Here is a 20046-nt window from a genome sequence, read left to right as displayed (position 1 = left end):
TTAGTTATGTGATATAAAGCTCAGCCTCGACTTCAACTCAAATGCAGATAAGATGTGAACGTGTAAAGGAAAACCAACCTTTCACTTCGATCTCAACAGTGCAACTCTCTGTGCCTGCTTCGTTGCAGGCTTCGCAGATGTATTTTCCCCTGTCATTTTCACTAACTTGACAAATCTCTAAGGTGGCGACAGAGTTCAAAAACAACATCTTGTGTTTGAAACTTTGGTGAATCTCAGCTCCGTCTCTGAACCAACGCACAGAGATCTCTGGAGTACCAGCAACTGTGCACTCAAACACCTTACTATCTCCCACTCTTACTAATGATACACCTTCAGGTTTTTCAATGAAAAACGGGGGTTCTGAAAAAAAAAAACATACACACAGAATTTAAGTATGGTGATCACTACAAGGTAAAGAAAACTGAAAAACGTGAGAGACCAATATTAACCTTTGACAAAGAGTGTCGTCTGGCACGACGTGGAGCCAACATCATTCTGTATTTCACAGACATATTCTCCAGAATCTGAGGTTTTGGCAAAGAAGAGTTCCAGTGAGCTTGAGGTGTTGTCTTTGATCACATTACAGTCGATACTGGATAAAATCTCTTTCTTGTTTTTAAACCATTTGGTGATCAGTGGCAGCGTGCCAGAGACACGAACATTAAATTTAACCTTTGACCCAGGCAAAACATTCATGGATTCAGGCTTTTCAAGGATGCATGGTGGTTCTGTTGGAGGACAAAACCAAACACTTCTATTATAACACCCACATATACAATATGATTATCCCTTAAACTCCAAGAAAGTGCTGAGGATGAGTTCTGACCTTTAACAATCAACATTCCAGAGCACTGGGTGGATCCCGCCTTGTTTTTAGCCATGCAGGTATAGCTGCCGCTGTCTTTACTGTCAAGACGACTGATTTCCAGGAAAGCAACATTCTCAAAGAATGTGCTTTTGTGTTTCTCATCAGTCTGGATCTCTTTCTCATCTTTGTACCATTGTATAATCATTGGCAGGGAGCCGGATACAAGACACTCCAGATGAGCGAACGATCCCTTGATACCTTCCGTCTGCTTCAGTTTTCTTGTGAAAGATGGTTTAATAATCTGATCTATTACATACAAAGTGCAAACAGTGTTCAGTTGGTTGTATGAATACAACAGTCACATTTTGTCATAAAGGATATAAAACTTTAGGATAAACTGACCTAAGACAGTAACAGCTGCCTCGCAAGAACCACACCCAGCTTTGTTTGAAACCTCAAAGGTGTATTCACCGCTATCACTTTGCTCTGTTTTAACTATCGTGAGCACAGAGCTGGTGTTTGTGGTTTTTATTTTGTATCTCCGGCCTGAGGTCAGCTCCTTTCCTGCCTTCATCCATCTGGACTTGAGCGGTTTGGTGCCTGAGAATCTGCATTCAAGTCTGGCTGGGTCACCCTGCGTTACACTGATGGACTTTGCATGATCTGAAATACTTGCTGGCTCTGGGATAACAAAATGATCCATGACACAATTATGCACTTAACAATGCAACAGAAAAAACATCAAGCTTGACATAAAAGCAGCAGCAGTGAAGACAAGAGACAAATGTCCTACAAACCTGTTACTATGAGTACAGCGGCACATCTCTGAGTCCCAGCTTTGTTCTGTGCCTTACAGATATATTTCCCGCCATGGGATAACTGAGCATTTCTCAAATTCAACTCGGCACTTTTGTTGTCAAAGGACATCTTAATATGCTCGTCTTCTGTGAGCTCATGATCATCCTTTATCCAGGAGAGAGTCATGGGAAGTGCTCCAGACAACATACACTTCATAGAGATCTCAGAGCCCACAGTGCAGGACATATCCTCTAGTTTCTCAATAAATGATGGTGGTTCTAGTGAGAGAAGACCATAAAATCAGACTGGAAGATGCAAGAGGATTTACACAAACACAGATGATCCACACTGCAAATCTTTATGTCTGATTGAACCTTGAACTGGGCTGCATAAATAAGAAAAACATGAGCTGCAACCTTATCTCTTCACAAATTACACTGACTATTTCACACTAAAATACATTATAGAGAAAATGTCATGATGCCCGAGTTAAATTTCTGCCAATGTTTACTTCCAGAGTTAATCCAAAAAGCCAAAAATCATTTTTTTGAAATTTGTATAAAAACGTAATTCATAGCCAAACGGGCAACATGTAGAAAGATAACCTTGGACGGCAGATTTTGTCCTTTGACTAACCTTTCATTGAAACCAGGCAAGAACAAGATGTCTCCCCGACAGCGTTTGCAACAGTGCACTGGTACGTGCCAGCGTCTCCAGGCTCACAGTTTGAAATATGAAGAGTGACGATGTCGTTTTCAACACTGATCTTATGCCTTTTGTCATTTCTGATCAGCTTTTCATTGATGAAGCAACTTATTTCATATGGAGGGGAACCTGAAATGGTTCCTTCCAGGAAAATTTCGCCCCCCTTTACAAGCTCAGCTGATTCAAAAGGCCTCACAAACACTGGAGGCTCTATAAAACAAAGACAGTAAGGGTTATATTTAAAGGCAATAGAGGGCTTTAGAATAAGTCTGGTCCACAGAGTTCATTTAGCTGTTCAGGGCTTCCACATGACAAACACTCCACTCTCATGACCCTTTTCCACTGATGGAACTGATTCTGTTCTGGTTCCCAAACCTAATTTTGAACCTTTCAGAGGCCCCAGGGCAGACCCAGAGCACAGTGGAAGGATTATACACTTGTCCGGCCTAGGAATGCCCCAGGATCCTCCAGGAGGAGCTGGAAAGGGTCACTAGGGGGAGGGACATCTGGGGTACTTTGCTCAGCCTTCTACCCCTGAGACCCAGCCTCAGATAAGTGGTTGAAAATGGATGCATGGCGCATTTCCACCAAAAATAAATTGGTTCAGAACCAGAAAAGTTGGTTCTCAGCTAAATAGCAAGTTCTCCTTGACCTAAGTGACAATATAAGTGGGCGTGTCATATTCTTGGAAAGAGGATGAAAAGGGCAACAATAAAGACGCTAAGGAAAAAATCATCGGGAAAACAGAGCGTACAGTGGTCTCATTAATATATAAAAACCAATATTGGTTATAAAAGAACAAAAGTTCAAAGGTTATTACTCTGATCTGCCATCTTGCTACTACTGTTTACTTCTGTTGTGCAATGCCCTCCATTGATGAAACATCCATGATTACAATGGTTCTGATTGACACTGTGGGAAACACAGGCTGGTTCACGGGATAGCATCAAGGTTCCAAGAGTCCTGAACAGAACTGGTTCAAGAACCAGATCTTATCTGGTGAAAGGGGGGCTATTATTGGTCTCCTAAGTCAATGCTGCAACCGAAACACAGCTCGGTTCTTGAAGAACTTAAGAACTGTATATTCTGACTGATGATCAGCCTCTGGGACTGAAAACATTTGTGAAATTATCATTTCACTGCTGAAAATGATCAATTTGGTGTAGAACAAATAGATTTCAAAGTAATTAGTGGAAGCTGAGATATGATTGATAAATATCTTTGCAACTTGTAATCCAGGAAAAGTATCGTGGATCAATGTAAGGTATGTTCCAACTGATGCAAACAGGGGTTGTTCAGAGATCTTTGCTCGGCAAACTACTGCAACTACAACAATGAGTCAAACCTCAGGTCTTTGCAGTGGTGGACAGAAATATAACCTCTTCATGGCGCTAAGGTTTCCTGTCAATGTTGGCAGCACTGAACACGTTAAAGAAGAATGTGGACCAGACTTCATGTCAACAGTCTAAAGTTTATCTAATAATAACTGGGTAAACTCTCTGTAGGGGACGACTAAAGACTGAACCAACCTTTCACTGTTACTGTGCTGCTGCACTGGTCTTTGCCGGCTTCACTGGACGCCATACAGACATAATCTCCACTGTCCTCTACAGAGCAGTTCTCTACATCCAGGGTTGCTATTGAGCTGTCAAAGGACATTGTGTGTCTGTGGTCTGGAACGATTTCTGAGCCATTCTTAAACCATCTGATGGTAATAACAGGAGTGCCCTGCACTTTGCAGGACAACTTCAGAGGTAGTCCAGATTTCAGCAGCTGTGAGGGCTCAAGCTTCATTGTAAATGTTGGGGCCTCTGTAAATTGACAGTAACAATTACAGTAAAAACAAGAGGTTAAGTAAAGAAAATAGCAGTTGAGTGAATCATGTGTTTAAAAGAAAGAATGACACAGCACCTTTCACAAAGAGGGCTGCAGTGCAGTCCACCTTCCCAGCATCATTGGATACTTGGCATGTGTATTTAGCAGAGTCACTGGATTTCACTGAGTGAAGCTCCAAAGAGCTTGAAGAGGAGTCTTTCTTTATGAAACACTTTCCCCCAGTGAAAATCTCTTTCTCCTCTCTGAACCATTTAACAACCAGAGGAGCCGATCCTGTAAAGACTGCTTTTATCACAACATTTGATCCGGGTGCAGCATCCTGGGATGCAGGTTTCATCGTGAAGACTGGAGGTTCTGGAGTTATTTAGGAAGAAAAGGAACACATGTTCAAAGCCTATCAATAGCTCCTGATTATTTGTAATGTCAAATTCTTATTCAGTCTCAGCTAGGTAAAGTAATTCAACTCTTCTGACCTTTAACGGACAAAGTACCACTGGTTTCTTTTACTCCAGCATCATTCGAGGCCCGGCATTTATAAACGCCACCATCACTTTGTTCCAGGCTGGTTATGGTCACAATGGCTTTAAATTCACTGAATTCAACTTTATGTTTGTCATCGCTGTGGATTTCTTTATCGTCTTTGTACCAAGTAATAACCATTGGCTGAGATCCAGCAACTCTGCATTCCAAGGTAACATCACTACCAATACTCCCGTCCACTTTCTTCAAAGATCTGGTAAAGGATGGTGGAACTGCGCGATCTGTGTAAGGAAATATATCACAAGATACGTGACCAAGGGCCAAATCTTAAAGTTGGCATTAAAGAGGAATTCTTGGTTAAAACTAACCTATCACAGTGACTGAGGAGGTGCACTGGTCTTTTCCGACTTTATTGGACACCTCCATTGTGTACTCTGAGGTGTCTCCTTTATCTGCTGAAAGGATCTTTAAGATGGCAGTGGTCTCCTTCACAGTCATCTTATATTTACGGCCACTGATCATCTCCTTCCCATCTTTGAACCACTTCACTTTGAGCTCTGGGCTTCCAGAAATCGTGCATTCCAACGTGGCTGACTCTCCTGCAGTCACACTGATGGATGCTGCTTTGTCTATGATCCTAGCAGGTTCTAAAATACAACATGAGCTTTAGAGTTAAAATCATCTACGTCTAAACTTTGAAAAAATTTTAATAAATAAAAAATATCTCCTAACCTTGAATTGTTAGGACAGCTTCACATTTCTGCTGTCCCGCCTCGTTTTCGGCAAGGCAAGTGTACTTGCCGCCGTGTTTTATCTCAACAGAGGAGAAGGAAATGCTGGTGACATTGTTCTCAAATGTCATTTTGACATTTGGATCATCATCTCTCAGCAGCTCAGAATCTTTCATCCATTTAACAGTGATGGGAGCGGAGCCTTTAAGGGTTCCCTGTAGCTTCACTGTATTTCCCAACACTGCTGTAGCACTCTCGATCCTCTTTGAGAACATAGGTGGCTCTGAAATAACAGTATTTGTTTTATAAACAACAGCCAAGAGGAGAACAGTAAATTAACTATATCCTGTTATTTCTTTACATCACTAACCTCTCTGTTTAGTCACTGATGTTGAGGTTACTGACCCGACCTCATTTGATACGACACATTCATATTCACCAGCGTCAGCACTCTCAAATGAGTGGATCTCCAGAGAGGCCAGGGCTCCCTGTGACACTATTCTGTACTTCTTATCTGCTGATAGACGTTTCTTATTCTTTTTCCAAGCCACCTCGAACGGTGCAGAGCCCGCAATCTCACACTCCAACACAGCTACAGATCCTCTGACAGCCTCTAAAGGCACTAACTCCTTTCTGAAAGATGGAGGTTCTGAGGGGGAACAGACAGTTCAGTTAGACGAGCTCTTACTCTGAAAGTTTGGTTCTGCAATCAATTTGCCTACAAACCTTTTACTGTAACTTTAGTGCTGCAGCTTTCACAGCCAGACTCATTGAGAACCTCACAGGTGAAGTTCCCAGTGTCACTCAACATGACATCCCTTATCTCAAGAGTTGCGACACCATCCTTCATACTAATGTCATATCTGCCTCCAGCGGACAACTCATCGTTGTTAAAGAACCAGGTGGTGTGAAGTTCAGGGGATCCTTTGACGGTGCACTGCAGCCGAGCGGTGCTGCCTTGCTTCCAGACTGTGGTGGCCTCCAGCCTCTTTACAAAGACTGGTGGCTCTGGAGAGGTGTGTGGTTAGAAGAAGCCAATATGAAGTCATTTAAAAATAACAACTCAGCATTGTAAGAGAAGAGTTTTAAGACACCACAGAATACAGTTATGTTCATTTTCAGCACTGCAGATTTACAACAGCTTCAAATGCTGCAGCAGCCAAAGCCAAATTTACCAGACAGCCCTTACCTTGTACCTTCACCGAGGTGGAGCAAGTTGCACTCCCAGCTTCATTTGTCACCGTACACACATAATTTCCACAATCTTTCATTGTGGTCTTTAGGATATCAAGAGTGACTGTCTTATCCTCAAAAGACAGTTTACAGTCTGGAGACTGATGGACTTTTCTACCATCTCTGGTCCAGGTGACAGTGACTCCAGTGTCCTCATCCACCTGGCACTCCAGGTGCAGAGGACCTCCAAGCACAGCAGCAAGTGGACCCAGGGGCTTTACAAAGTTGGGCTTATCAATAACACGCAGCTCCGTGCTGCACTCAGCCATCCCAACATTATTAGACACCTTGCACACATACTGCCCCCTGTCAGCTGGCTCAAGTTTGGTTATCTCAAGAGTGTGCTTATTTCTGTCACAAGACGTTTGGTAGTGTGTCGGCACATGGGGTAAGGCCTGGTTGTCTTTGAACCAGACAACATTCAGTGGAGCAGATCCTGATATTACACACTGTATCACTGCCCTCTTTCCAACAAACACAGTCTGAGGGTCAGGTTTAGTTATAAAGGCAGGGGGGGATTTCTCTATAAGAATTCAGAAAAAGAGAAACACATTAGTAGTAATATGTTAGACCTTGTTCATTTACCTTAACCAAAACCTGCCAATGAGACACAAACAAACCAGCAGAGCAAGAAAGCAAGAAAAAGCAAAGTTTCTACCAGCAAAAGATACCTCATAGGAAAAAGAAATCAGCTCAAGATTCAAGTTTCATTACAAACCAATAACAGCTTCAAACCAGCAAGGCGAAGGAAACATGCACTGCTCTTACCTGTCACGCTGAGAGAGGCAGAGCATTCATCACTTCCATGTTGATTGGACGCCTTGCAGGTGTATTCACCACCATCCTCCTTGTGTGGGCTCAGAATCTCCAGAGAGGAAGTGCAGAAGCGACTGATAATCCTGTACTTATCACCCTCTTTGATGGGGTGTCCATCTTTGAACCACTTGAAGCTCACATTTTGAGCGTCCTCAGTTTCACATTCAAACTTGGCAGGGTTGCCAATGTTGATCTCCATGGGGACAATTCTGTGCCTGAACACAGGTTTCACTGCATTTTTGGAGAGAAAGAAAAAGACAAAGTAAATAAAGAGAAGCAGTTGAATTGTTAACATACAGGACTGTTTCTACTGGAGGTGGTGATGTATTGAACCTGGGATGGAAAGTGACACACACTGAGTTATCCTGTTGTGACTGTGGAGGAGAAAAATGTTGTTAGGTTTAGGCTGAAGATGTGATGGAAGGGATTCTGTGATAAGAATAGAAAGCATGCAAAGAGGAATGGACCAGGAATGAGGACTGATGGATGTTTAAGGACATGGAGTCAAAGGTGATTCCTTGGAAGGACAAAGGAATGGATATGGGGTGATATGTGGACAAATGGATGAGCTTGAAGAAAAGTGAGGATGTTCCTGCTGTCTTGTGAAAACCTCAAACATCCACATTTTGCTTGGAAAGTACCCACAGAAGCCTTAAGAGACTTTGTGTTTTCACTTCAGTCTTTTAAAGGACTTCATGGGCATTCTACTTATTACACTGTCCCAATTTATGGTTGAGGTTTGCAGACAACAGATTTGGAAATCTTATCATTGTGTGAAGTTAGTTGATGATGATATCAAAGAACTGCTCATCATCAAACCTCTTGAGACCACAGTGAGTCTTGAAGATGTTGAAGTCCTGCCGGCTTCATTCTCAGCCTCACAGACATATTCTCCTTGATGCTTCTCCTTGTCAACTTTGTCGATTACGAGTGTGTATGTGTCGTGGTCTTTAGAACACTTGAACTCTTTGCCAGATTTCACCAATTGGCCGTTGAAAAACCAGTTAACTTTGGTGACATACTTTATGGTAGCGGTGAAAATGGCCTTGTCATTTGTCTCAACGCAAATGTCTTCCAGAGAATCGATGACGACAGGGTAATCTACCAGACTGTCAGAGGACTCACTGATCATGATCGCCTCTGAAAGATATTCCTCTCTGGTTTCTCTGTGGACAAAAATGTGCTCACGTTGTTCAACCAGAACCTGACCCACAGGCATTGTGGCCGTCACCTCAGCAGTGGTGGAATCCCTCTCTGACCTGACCCTCTTCTTGCTTACCTGCCTAGCCTCATGAATCTCAGACTGACTCTGAACTGTCGCGCTTTGGAAGGAAGCGCTAGCTTCAGTTTTAATAGCAGCAGACTGAGACACAGCATGAGGAAACCCAACTGCACTCTCTGCCACTATCAAAGTGTCCACCACAGATGACAACGCCTCTTTGGACGGCGCTGATCTGACCAGTGCTTTCTGAGGCCTGTCGATCTGCATGGTGCCTGGCTGCTCTGAGGTAAGACTTTGCTGCTCCTGGAATACCATAGTATGAAGAGCTACTTGGAGTTCAGACCTGAGGTCAGCTGTCTGAGGGTATTTACCTTCAAAAGACAGTGTGATCTCCAAGGGGGCACTTGGTGTCGTGATCAGGTATGTAGATGTGGGCCGTTTGGGCTCTTTTTGAACCTTCACCTCCTGTACCTCCACTGCCTCTAAACCCTTTACCACATCAGCCAGTAACACTGGCTGCTCGCTGGCCACAGCAGACTGAAGAGAGTCTCTGAGCTGACGTCGTATATTTAAACTTGATTGTTTGGGAATCTGGATGACAAAGTTGAGTTCTTTAGGTAGAGTCAGAGAGTCCTGAGACTCGTGAACAAACAGAACTTGTTTAGGCTGCGTCATGACGCTGACGGTTGAGCCCTCAGATTTATGTATCTCACTTGACTGCTCTCCTGTTATGACCTGTTTTTCTTCTAGCAACACAGACTGTCTGACTGACTGGCCCTCCTGGATCTGGACTGCAAAGTCCTGCTCAGCAGCTTCTAAGATTGTACAGCTTTCTGTGGCAACTGCCTTCTCCTCTATAAAAACAGGTTTTTTGGGTATCTTAGGCTCAATTTTCATCTCTGGTTTGAATTTCTCATCAGTTGTAAGGCTACTGGTGTGGCCCTCCTCCAAACTCTGGGTGTCTGTGACGTTCAGAGAATGCATGATATTCCAGTAGTCCTCTTTCTGGACTAGGGCTCGCTGCTGCTTGACTTCGGTACTGAAAGGCAGCTCCTTCGGCAGCTGCATTGGTTGGGAGGAGACTGTGAGGATGCTGGAAGGCCTAGGCTCAGTTCGAAGCTGTGACTGAACCCCGGTCACTGACACATCGAGATCCTGGTGGTAATCAGCAGTGAGTTCCCTTCTCTCGTCTGAGGTAGCTGCATGCCTTCTAGCCTTTTCCTGCTTCTGTGTTGCCATCTGCTGGTCAGGTTTAGTGATGGTAAATATTCCCTCCTTTGGTAAAACGGATAAAGAATGAACTGACTGGAGGTATTTTGTTGGCGGTAACTCCTTCTTCGGTTGGATGGAAATAGTATCAGTTTTTGTTGAGAACTCTGAAGTTGCCTCGCAAACTGCAGTTATTTGGTCTTCTTGAGTCACTGAATGCAACAAAGTTGGACTCTTCCTGGCTTCTGCCTGCTCTGCTGAGGGCTTTTCGCTGCTGAACCGTCCCTCAGACTGTAAAACATCCTGATCACTGATAACCTGCAGATTCAAGAGTCTTTCTCCCTCTTGCTGAGGCTGCAGACGCACAGATGATGCTATACCTGGCACCTGTCCTGCCTGTTCACCCTGGAGTTCATATTTCTCTTCAGTCATTATCGCAGACTTACAGGCCACGTCTTTGTGTGGTGTGATGCTCTGCTGCTCTGGTCTGTGTATTGCAAAAGCCTCCTCTTTGCATAGAGTAACTCTAGTTTCATTAAGTGGTGCTACCACCGGCTTAGCTTGCTCTTTTTCAATCAACGGTTTAGTGGCTGCATCTAAAGGCGGAAGAGGCTCAGAGTGTCTTTCTGTGATTGGCAGTTGCCCTGTAGACTGAGCCGAGTACAAAATCTTAACCCCCTCTGTGACTCTGAAACTCCTCTCTTCCTCTGGCCGGTGGGTAAAGCCTAAAGGTTCATCAAGAATGAAAAGAGTGGAATCTACTTGGTGACTGCTAACAAGCTGTCTGGGTTCATTCAAAGTCTTCACATGCTCTGGAGCCCGGTCTGTCAAGGCCTCAGCTCTCACTGTGGTGAGTGGGAGGACCTCTTCAGATGTGGCCGACATAAGCTTCGATGGCTGCTCTTTGGCTAACTCCAGTTCCACAATCTCAGGGCTAAGAATCCTTTCAGAGTGCTGCTCAGTGATCTTTTGTTTCTCCTGGACCGAAGATAAAAAAGTTGCCATGTGAAGCTGTTTCATAGGAACAGCTGAAGCCTGAGGTGGATGAGCGGGGGCCACAGACACCCTCTCCTGTATTTCATGAGACTGCAGTACTGCAGTCTGGTGGGTAACCTGCTCTCGATGAAGCGTGGCAGCAGAGATATCGAGCTCTTTGAGGGTTCCCACCTCCTCACTGGGAAAAATCTGCCGGTCTTCGGTGCTAATGGTATAAATCATCTGATCAGACAGACTTCTTTCCTGCTGTAATCTGGACTCTGTGGTTTGTTCGGTCATTGATATTTTCAAACCTTTTGTCTTCTTAACTATCGTCTGCTCCTCCTGAACTTCAGTGAGAACCAGCAGCTCAGCTGTACAAGAGGCTTCCCCGTGTTGGTTGGAGGCCTTACAGGTGTAGACACCTCTGTTCTCTTGTTTGACACTCTTAATATTAATGAAGCCGGATCCATCTGGGTTGCTCACAATGATACAGAACCCACTAGGCTGAACATGTAAGCTGCCTTTGAGCCACTGAACCTCAGGAAGAGGATCTCCGGTCACAATGTACCTGAAGAAAGCTTGACCTCCCTCAGACAGCTGAACAGACTCAATCGTTTTAGTAAATTCTGGGGCTTTACCAGTTGGTACAAACTTTCTGCTGTCAATTTTTTCCTCCTTTTCCGGCTCTTTTACTTGAACATGTAAATAAGAAGTGCAAGTCGACTGGCCAAATCTATTGCTGACAGTACAAGAGTATGGTCCTTCAAACTCTCTTCGCACATTGTTAATGATCAGGCTATACTCATCACGCTCGTGCACAAATGTGTACACTGACGAACTTGTTATAAGCTGCCCACTGTGGAACCACTGAACTGTGGGCTTTGGGAAACCAGACACTTTGACGGTAAACGTAGCAGTTTCTCCAGTAGTCACAGCTGCTGGAGAAAGTCTGCTGAGGAAAACTGGTTTTTCTTTTTTCTTCTCCAAAGTGCTGGAATAGCGTTTGGACTCTGGCTTGAGTTCAAGTGTTCTGGTTTTATCTGGAAACTTTAGGCCAGTGTAGTATGACTCCTGGGTTTCTTCTTCCACTGTGACGGTTGAGCTAGAAAAGGCTAAGCGGAATAATCACAGTGTAAAGTAAAAGTGAGACACACACTCCAACTACAGTACAATCAGCTGATCTGAAAACAGAACAATGTATGCAGCTACGGCAGAGTTATATTTGCCTGTAAGGTCAGTCAAACAGCCAATTTACAACTTGTTGCAAATACTTTACATTACTGCTGTTCATTCTCCAAAACATGCCGTTACTTTTTCAGATTTTGGAAGGTAAAACAAAAAATCATATCCGATACCCACGAGTCAGCAGACCCTGTCCACCAATGAACACTGATACCCCTTTTCCACCGGATAAGCTCTGGTTCTTAAACCGGTTTCATTCAAGACTCTTGGAACCTTGATGCTATCTAGCAAACCATTTCCACCAGTTTTGATCAGAACCATTGTAATGAAGGATGTGTCATCAACGAAGGGCTACGAACAACAGAAGTAAACAGTAGTAGCAGGTTGCATTGATTACCTTCAAACTTTTGTTCTATTATTACAGAGATTTGGTTTTTTTTCCAAAAACAAGCAGGGACCAACTATGATTGAGACCACTGTATGCTCTGGGGCACGGTGGTGCAGTGGTTTAGCATTGTCGCCTCCCAGCCAAAGGGTTCCTGGATCAAACCCAGGGTAGGGGGTTTGAACCCAGGCTGGGGGAGCCCTTCTGTGTGGAGTCTGCATGTTCTCCCCGTGTCAGTGTGGGTTTCCTCCAGGTGCTCCAGCTTCCTCCCACAGTCCAAAGACATAAACCTAACCACATGCTTTTATGGACATCCCAGCGTTGGTAGCAGCATCCTGGAACATCAACAGCGGACACAGGAGGATACCTAGCATGTAACGTGTGGATGTGAAAGTCCACTGACAAAGCAGCAATATGAGATGACACGTTGTCAGGTTACAGAAAACCTGCTATATTTTGGTTCCAGCTGAGAACCATTTTTTGAGTAATTCATTTTTTGGTTGAAGTGTTTCTACGGTTCAAAACTAGGTGCGGGAACCAGAATGCAACCTGTTCCATGTTGGTGGAAAAGGGGTATGAGAGATGCAGTTAAAATCTCCTAAGTTAAGAATCCTGTTTGACACTGATACATTTTGTTAAATTTTGTATGTTTTGGAAAAAAGTTTGCAGGAGCCTAAAATATATGAAACTCAAAGTAAACCCAAATACAAGTGAAACATGCTGAAACAGAAAATTCAATTTAAATAAATAAAACATGAATTTCTTATCAGCACAACCTAAAGACAAAAGACACTTGTTAAGACATTAAAAAGGCCATTTGAAAAAACGTCTACGTCACGGACAAAGACATCCTTGCTGACATGAAACAATATTTACCTTTAATTTCCTCCTGGACCCGAACCATAGGTTCCTGCTCATCGGCAGTTACTGTAAAGACACAAATGTTTTCAGATTAAAAACACTCTCAAAACTGAACATAAATATGGTGCAAGACTGTTAGAATCAGTGACAGGTCGTGCATCCATATCATCCGTTTTTGTTTTTTTGTTTTTTTTCTGTATTCTGGCATGCTTCCTTCTGGACTTTAGTGTGCAGCACCTCTGGCTTTTTTGGAAAATGCTCAGTGATATGAGTGTCCCTTTCTCTTGATCTCTTTTGGTGTTTTAGTCAGTAAAGCAGGACACAAAGGTCAGCGACCTCTCCTAAAGACAGTGGTTAAAACCTTGTAGAAGAAGTGGTGTCGCCGTGTAAAGAAGTGTGCCTCTGCTGGCTGTGTGGGAAAGCAGTGTGAATGAGTGGTGGGCCAAAAGAAAGCCCGAGCGAGCAGAAGGACCAAAAGCATGCAGTTGCCAACCTGTCACTGTGCTGCACTCAGCATCTCCGGCTGAGCTGACTTTTTTGCAAATGTAAGAGCCCCCTTGTCCGGTTCCCACATTGTTAACATTTACACAGCACAGGGGGCCATCATGTTTCAGAGAGTAAGACACAGAGTCCTCAACATTCAACCGGTTGTTAAGCCAAATGAGAAATGGTGTGGGAACCCCCTTCATAACGCAATACAAGGAGCCGCCGCCTCTGTTTCTGGTTAGCAGCTCGGGGGGGAGTTTGATCAGGAACTCGGGGCAGCTGGAGAGGCGTTGACCTCGCTTGTCATGAGGAAAGACATCAGGGAAATACAGGTGGCTGATGAGGCTGTAAAGTCTCTGGGAGGATGGAGGCAATGGTCCCGGCTTCTCCACCGCCTCCTGCTTGTGTTGGTCAAGGGGATCTCTACTGGTCTCCCTGTCTGTCTGAGACACTTTACGTACAGAATCGGAAGGGATTGGGGTTTCTGCTTTGGGATTTGCTTCTTTAGCTGGGTGAGAATAAAGTTAGGGAGAGTAATTAGGGGTCAGAGTGTATAAGGCTATGACTGGAAACACTAAAGGGGTTAGTAGGATGGAGGAATGAGGTTAGCGAGGCAAAGCTGGCAACAGCAAGAGGAGAATAAACATGTTATTCTATTACATTTGAAGGGGTTACAGGCTAAGAGGAAATATTAAATAATGAGGGGAGGGGACGAAGCAGGAGGAGCAGGTGGAGAGGTTGGACGGACCAGTGGAGAGACAGACTGATAAAAAAAAGAAAAATTAACCACCTTCAACAGTGAGCTGGGCGGAGGAGCTGTTCTGGCCGTGTTGGTTGGTGGCAGTGCAGCAGTAAACACCCTGGTCTGCCACGCCAACACCCTGGATGACCAGGGACAACAACCCCCCAATCTGAGAGCTCCTCACCCGCTCCGTGTCCACCAGACTCTGGCCGTTATGATCCCAAATCACCCCAGTGAAGGGTTGCCCATCAAAAGAGCAGCTGAACTTGGCCATCTCGCCGCTTCTCACCTGGACGTCGCTCATTTCCATCAGCAGTTTGGGTCTGGCTGAGAGTTTGATACCATAACTGCTCTTGGAGCTCATCTCTATCGAGCGTACGTTCTCCATCTGAATCTCAACCGCCCGCCAAGACATGGAGGACTTCTCAGAGACCATCTCAGTAAACTCAACACTGTGAGCTGTTTGTCCCACTGACCGAGAGCTGAAACTCTCGCTCTGAGCCTCCAGTCTCTGACTGAGCTGACTCTCAGCACCAGTGCTCCAAACACTAGCTAAGGCTTTTTTATCTGGGCAGTAAGAAAGAGTAGAAGAATTAGATCAACACTTCTTCAGGTTACTTGTGTCACAGCTTGTTTGCCAAGAGTGCAGCCGGAGTGGAGCGTTGAGGATCAGTCATGATCAGTGAGGGAGTGGACAGCAGCTGGTTTCCACTGTCAGTCATGCATGCTTCCCTGGAGCCAACATTTAAAAAATTGAAAATGAAAAAAAAAAACAGCTATAGCTTATGTCCGTGCTCGAGCATGAGAACTTTTCAAAGTTCAGCTCTGTTGTGACCATGCTGCATTCCTCTGAAATAAAGATTCATGTCTCAGAATAAAGACGTTCCTGCTGTTAAGAGCCATCCATGAAGGAAGAGAAGACAGTCATGCATCATGTAAGAGAAACCTTTAAGTTATTACCTGTATTCACAGTGAGGCAACACAGGGCTATCAGCTGATTAAAACATACAGTATATCTGTCCCACATGCTCACAGAAACTATTAACTGCAGTTAGTTTTACTGACTTATCATTAAAAATGAAAAAAATTAAAGACCTTCAGGAGGTTGAACTGACAAACTCTTACAAATCCAGGGCCTGGTTGCACAAGGTCTGAGAACAGATGGTCTCAGTCTTGATTTCAAATCAGCCTATTTTTCACAGACAGTATCACAAAAATAAAGACACACCAATTAAAACTTAAAAGGCCATTCCTCTGTTAATAATTGCTGATTGAGTTTATCATCAGAAATTGTCTTGTTTGTTGCCTTTGTCAGAGTCAGAGGAGAAGGATAATATCCAGCACAACAAGGGACGTGTTTAGGATGATGGATTTTTTTTTTAGCTGTAGTAGGAGTGTGTTTGTGCTAAGCTACACAAAACAGTGTCAGAGTAATTAAAACTATCCCTGCCATTGATGAGATATTCCAGCAATCCCTGTTTTCACTGTTATAAGACAGGAGGTGCTGTTACACATCTTGTAATCACAGAACCACACTGCCGAGTCCAAAAACAAACGAAGAAGAAGATCCGCTGGATACCGGGAGAAGATGTAGTAGCTTGTAAGCTGCACAAAAATGACGGCACTGACGGAAAAATATACGGTTGCACAAGCCGCGGAGATGTTGATGGAATCAGACTTTGACAATTCATGTTTTGATCAATGGTCTCATCTGGGTGCACTGGTGTAAACCTGCAGGTTTTTGGAACATTGCAGAACGGCGCATTGCAAGGAGTTGCCTGTTTCAACGCGTCTCGTTGCAAATCTTTGGTCTGGGCTTAAGTTTCACCCTGCTTCCAGCCTTTGTGCTACGCTAGGCTTAACACTACTGATATGACTGATATTCACTCGTCTGACTCTGAAGAAGACAGAAAACAAGAGAATTTCTGAAAATGCGTGATCCTAAAACCTTTGTGCAACCAGCAGTGAGTTCTGTCATACAGAACACATGCCTGAAACTCTGCAACATCTCCCTGATGAACCATGCCGACTTCTACTGGCTCAGGTAAAGTAGTCTTCTTGTGCCAAAACATGCTTCACTGAATATCTGACAAGTGAGTATGATGCATGCACCTTAGGTTTTGATGCTGGAGGGACAGGGGAGTCTCTGACACCTAAAAGTATGTGTCCTATTTACAGATTAGGATGCTCTGATTGATCGACTACCCATCGGTATGAACCCATACCTGAGGGCCTCCGTTAGCTAACCAGCTACTAGTGCTGACAGAGAATTTCGGATTTTGTATCTAAAAGAAAACAGATGATACCACAATGGAAACCAACATGTTAAATACTGTGCTGATAATCAGAGCGTCCTCAGTTAAAACATGCTCTCAGAGAAGATCTTAGTTTGACTATTGAAGAACATGCAGTTCGTACTCGTCTGAACGTCACTGACACGTGAATGTGTGAATAACTCACCATCGATATTCAGAGTCGCAGCACATGTGACCATTCCTGCCGAATTTGAGGCAACACATGAGAACTCTCCTTCGTGGTTATGGAGAACTCTGGAAATGTCCAACTGGCAGGTGTCACCATAATGAGACATCCTGAAGATGTCTGTCTGTCTGATCTCTTTGTCACCACAGAACCAAGAAATCTGCAGGTCTGGGAGACACACAGTTCATTTACAGGCACGATCACAGGTGTTTTTAATAACTGCATATTAAACCACTGATAACTGAACACACAGCTACAGAAACATAGATAACTCATTGGCCGCTGGATTGTACAACAGCAGTGTCGCCATATTGGAAAGGGCAAGACTCGGCTGTAAACAAATGACAGTAAACAGGAGCTGCAGTTTTTCTGTATAAAAAGCACTATAACATTTATATTTCTGAACTGATCGCAACAAGTCTTTTTTTATTTAAGGGTTTATGATCTACATGTAGAAACATAGAAAAAGTTTTGTCTTCAGTTAGTTATAATCTCAATATTTAGGCTATAATTACTCCTCGACGGTCAGTAGAGAAGTGTTTGTTAGACCAACAAGGACTGATTTACTGATGTAGTGGAAAATAATTAAAATAAAATTGTAAACCCATCTACATAATATCGCCTTATTTGATATCTAAGTATTTTTCAAATAGCTAGCATGCTAGCTAGGTAACACTGTCTGCTAATCATCAACTCCTTGATCACAACAGAATATAGTAACTTTCACCACTGCTCGTTTTAGAAAGGACACTGCAAGAAAACATATTCTTTGTTTAGATTATATAATGTTTAGATCGGTTTCTGTCTGCATCCAGGCACCATCCTAGGAAAATGAAAGGCTTGCTAATGTCAGCATGCTAGCAACGTTAGCTAATGCTGATCGCTGGCAGCCAGAAACAATCATCTATGCTCTATTGCCATTTGATAATAAACAAAAAACAGGTTTTCTTTCTAAAGTGAGCAGTGGTGAAAATAACTATATTCTATTATGATCAAGGAGTTAACGCGCAGATGGTGTTAGCTAGATAGCGTGCTAGCAAGGTGAAAAATTGTCTACTTCCACAATGAATTACATTATACAGGGACGTCTCCACAAGAATTAAGCAAAGAAAATAGACAAATCCATGCCTGATAAACTTGACACAACTTTTTTTTTCAACTACACACAGATTATAAACCTGTGAATATAAAAACAACTCATTGCAATTGGTTAAAAAACAAGAATTATAGTGCTTTCCATCAAGAAGTAAGAATAAGTCTTACCCTCCCCAATATGGCATTTATAGTTATATGACTGAACACCTATTAAGATAATTTATGGTAAATGATTATCCAAAGTTCTGGACATTGGAATGTGACGGTACTTATTTTTCAAACCAACAACCAGAATAAGGCAAGCAGTGGTCACTACCTTCCCCAGAAACGGTCCATTGGAACTGGGCAGGTTGTCCCTCTTTCACCAGGACGTCCCGCATGGGAGTGATGAGGACTGGAGGAGACACCTGAGTCACGGTTTCAACCACCTCAGGAACTGGAAGACAGACAAGATGACAAAAACATTATCAGTGACAGTACTGGTAATCAATCAAGTTATTCATCAAGTTTAAATACTACACATTGTTTGGTTCCAGTTCTCGATTTAGACTAAAAAAGTTAATGAAGACATGATATTCATTATGGATATATTCACAGATATATTCATTTTCAGTACAAATTCTGAACTGTAAATTCTGGACTCTGCCTTTCAGCAACAAAATTCTCGTGTAAGGCTAAAAGAAAAGAGCGAAAACAGATTTCAAAGTCTTGAGAAGTTGCCGTAATAAATTTTTAAAAATACCTTCCACAATAAGAGAGGCGGAGCTTGTCGCCTCTCCGTAGTCGTTCTTAGCCTCACAGCTGTAGACAGAAGCATCCTCGGGGAAGACTTCGAGTAGCAACAGTGCGTGGTCCTCTCCGTCGTGGAGGAACTTGCACTTGTAGCTGGTGGACAGAGCCTGGGAGTCTTTGTACCAGGTCACCTGAGGCTGAGGGAGGCCGCTCACCTGTACGTTGAAGCGAACTGATCTACCTGACATCACTGTCTGGGGCTCCATCTGGCGGACGATCTGAGGAGGCTCCGGCACTGAAGACAGAGAGCAGAAGAGATGCTTTTGAACAGCCCTGGTACATCAAAGGTGTTACCTCCTCTGCCCTGTTTCTTTCATATCTGTAGTGACAGTGTTTGACGTGCAATCAGCAGGTCTCTTACATCTGACATGAAGGTTCATGGTGCTCCTGTTCCTGCCAGCCATGAAGGTGTACTCGCCGGCGTCACTCCTGTAGGTCTCAGAGATGGTAAGGCGGTGCAGCTTCCTGATAGTGGCAGAGCTGAACCTCTCCTCCACAGAAAACTGGATCTCCACCCCGTTCCTCAGCCAGTGACCCTCCACGTCTTCCTCATTCACCTCAAACTCGAAGGTTGCTCTTTGTTTCTCAACAACCTTAAAAACAGATGTACGGTAGGTTTAATACCATAAACTGACATTCCAGTATTCACAGGAGTTCTTGACAAAATCTGCTTCTAGTCACCTGCAGGACATTTTATTTTCATCACATCAAATTACTGTTTTATTTGGTCTCCTCAAAGATACTGAACTTAAAGAAGGAATCGTTGATCTACTACCAAACCAACTAAATCTTTTACGTTAAAGTAAAAGATTTAAAATATGGAGATTACACAAAAATTCAATCAAAAATAAGAAAAAAAGTCTTTAAAATCTTTAACTGTGTAACTGATGGAAAAATAAATGATGGAGGCAAAACATTTATTTGTAGATAATTAAATGAACTCACAGTGATGTTCCTGCTAACAGGTTCTGAGATTTTAATGTCCCGTCCCTCAACTGTCAGGGTGCCCTTAGACATGCTTGATCCGGCCACGGCGGTGTATTCTCCAGCGTCAGACATGCGGACTGACGGCAGAACCAGGCGGTGCACAAATTTATCCGAGCTCATTTTATATCTGCAGGAAAAAAAACAAAGGTACCGTAGCAAGTTAATCAAGAGGTTTTCTTAATTTCTAGGTTTTCTTGATGTTGGTATGGATTAGTGAAA

The 20046-nt window shown here is 43.5% G+C and overlaps 1 protein-coding gene across 1 annotated transcript in view; it reads right to left on the bottom strand.

Moving 5' to 3' along the window:
• LOC125899774 (titin-like) overlaps positions 1-20046 on the bottom strand; it is a 53425-nt gene that overhangs the window by 1472 nt on the left and 31907 nt on the right. Inside the window, exons 34-54 of the mRNA XM_049594315.1 lie at positions 19786-19954; positions 19202-19433; positions 18791-19075; positions 18365-18484; positions 16933-17121; positions 13260-13310; positions 7360-7638; positions 6548-7114; positions 6085-6366; positions 5729-6007; positions 5360-5641; positions 4996-5274; positions 4621-4908; positions 4223-4501; positions 3841-4122; positions 2243-2521; positions 1606-1884; positions 1211-1489; positions 827-1114; positions 450-728; positions 79-360 (exon numbers count right to left, since the gene is read on the bottom strand). Of these exons, the coding sequence (XP_049450272.1) occupies positions 79-360; positions 450-728; positions 827-1114; positions 1211-1489; positions 1606-1884; positions 2243-2521; positions 3841-4122; positions 4223-4501; positions 4621-4908; positions 4996-5274; positions 5360-5641; positions 5729-6007; positions 6085-6366; positions 6548-7114; positions 7360-7638; positions 13260-13310; positions 16933-17121; positions 18365-18484; positions 18791-19075; positions 19202-19433; positions 19786-19954 (5549 nt within the window). The remainder of the gene's footprint in view (positions 1-78; positions 361-449; positions 729-826; positions 1115-1210; positions 1490-1605; positions 1885-2242; positions 2522-3840; positions 4123-4222; positions 4502-4620; positions 4909-4995; positions 5275-5359; positions 5642-5728; positions 6008-6084; positions 6367-6547; positions 7115-7359; positions 7639-13259; positions 13311-16932; positions 17122-18364; positions 18485-18790; positions 19076-19201; positions 19434-19785; positions 19955-20046) is intronic.

This window comes from Epinephelus fuscoguttatus, linkage group LG13 (genome assembly GCF_011397635.1).
Source record: "Epinephelus fuscoguttatus linkage group LG13, E.fuscoguttatus.final_Chr_v1".
NCBI lineage: Eukaryota > Metazoa > Chordata > Actinopteri > Perciformes > Serranidae > Epinephelus > Epinephelus fuscoguttatus.
Note: the sequence above shows the minus strand (reverse complement) of the source record. Positions and strands in the feature narration are given on the sequence as shown.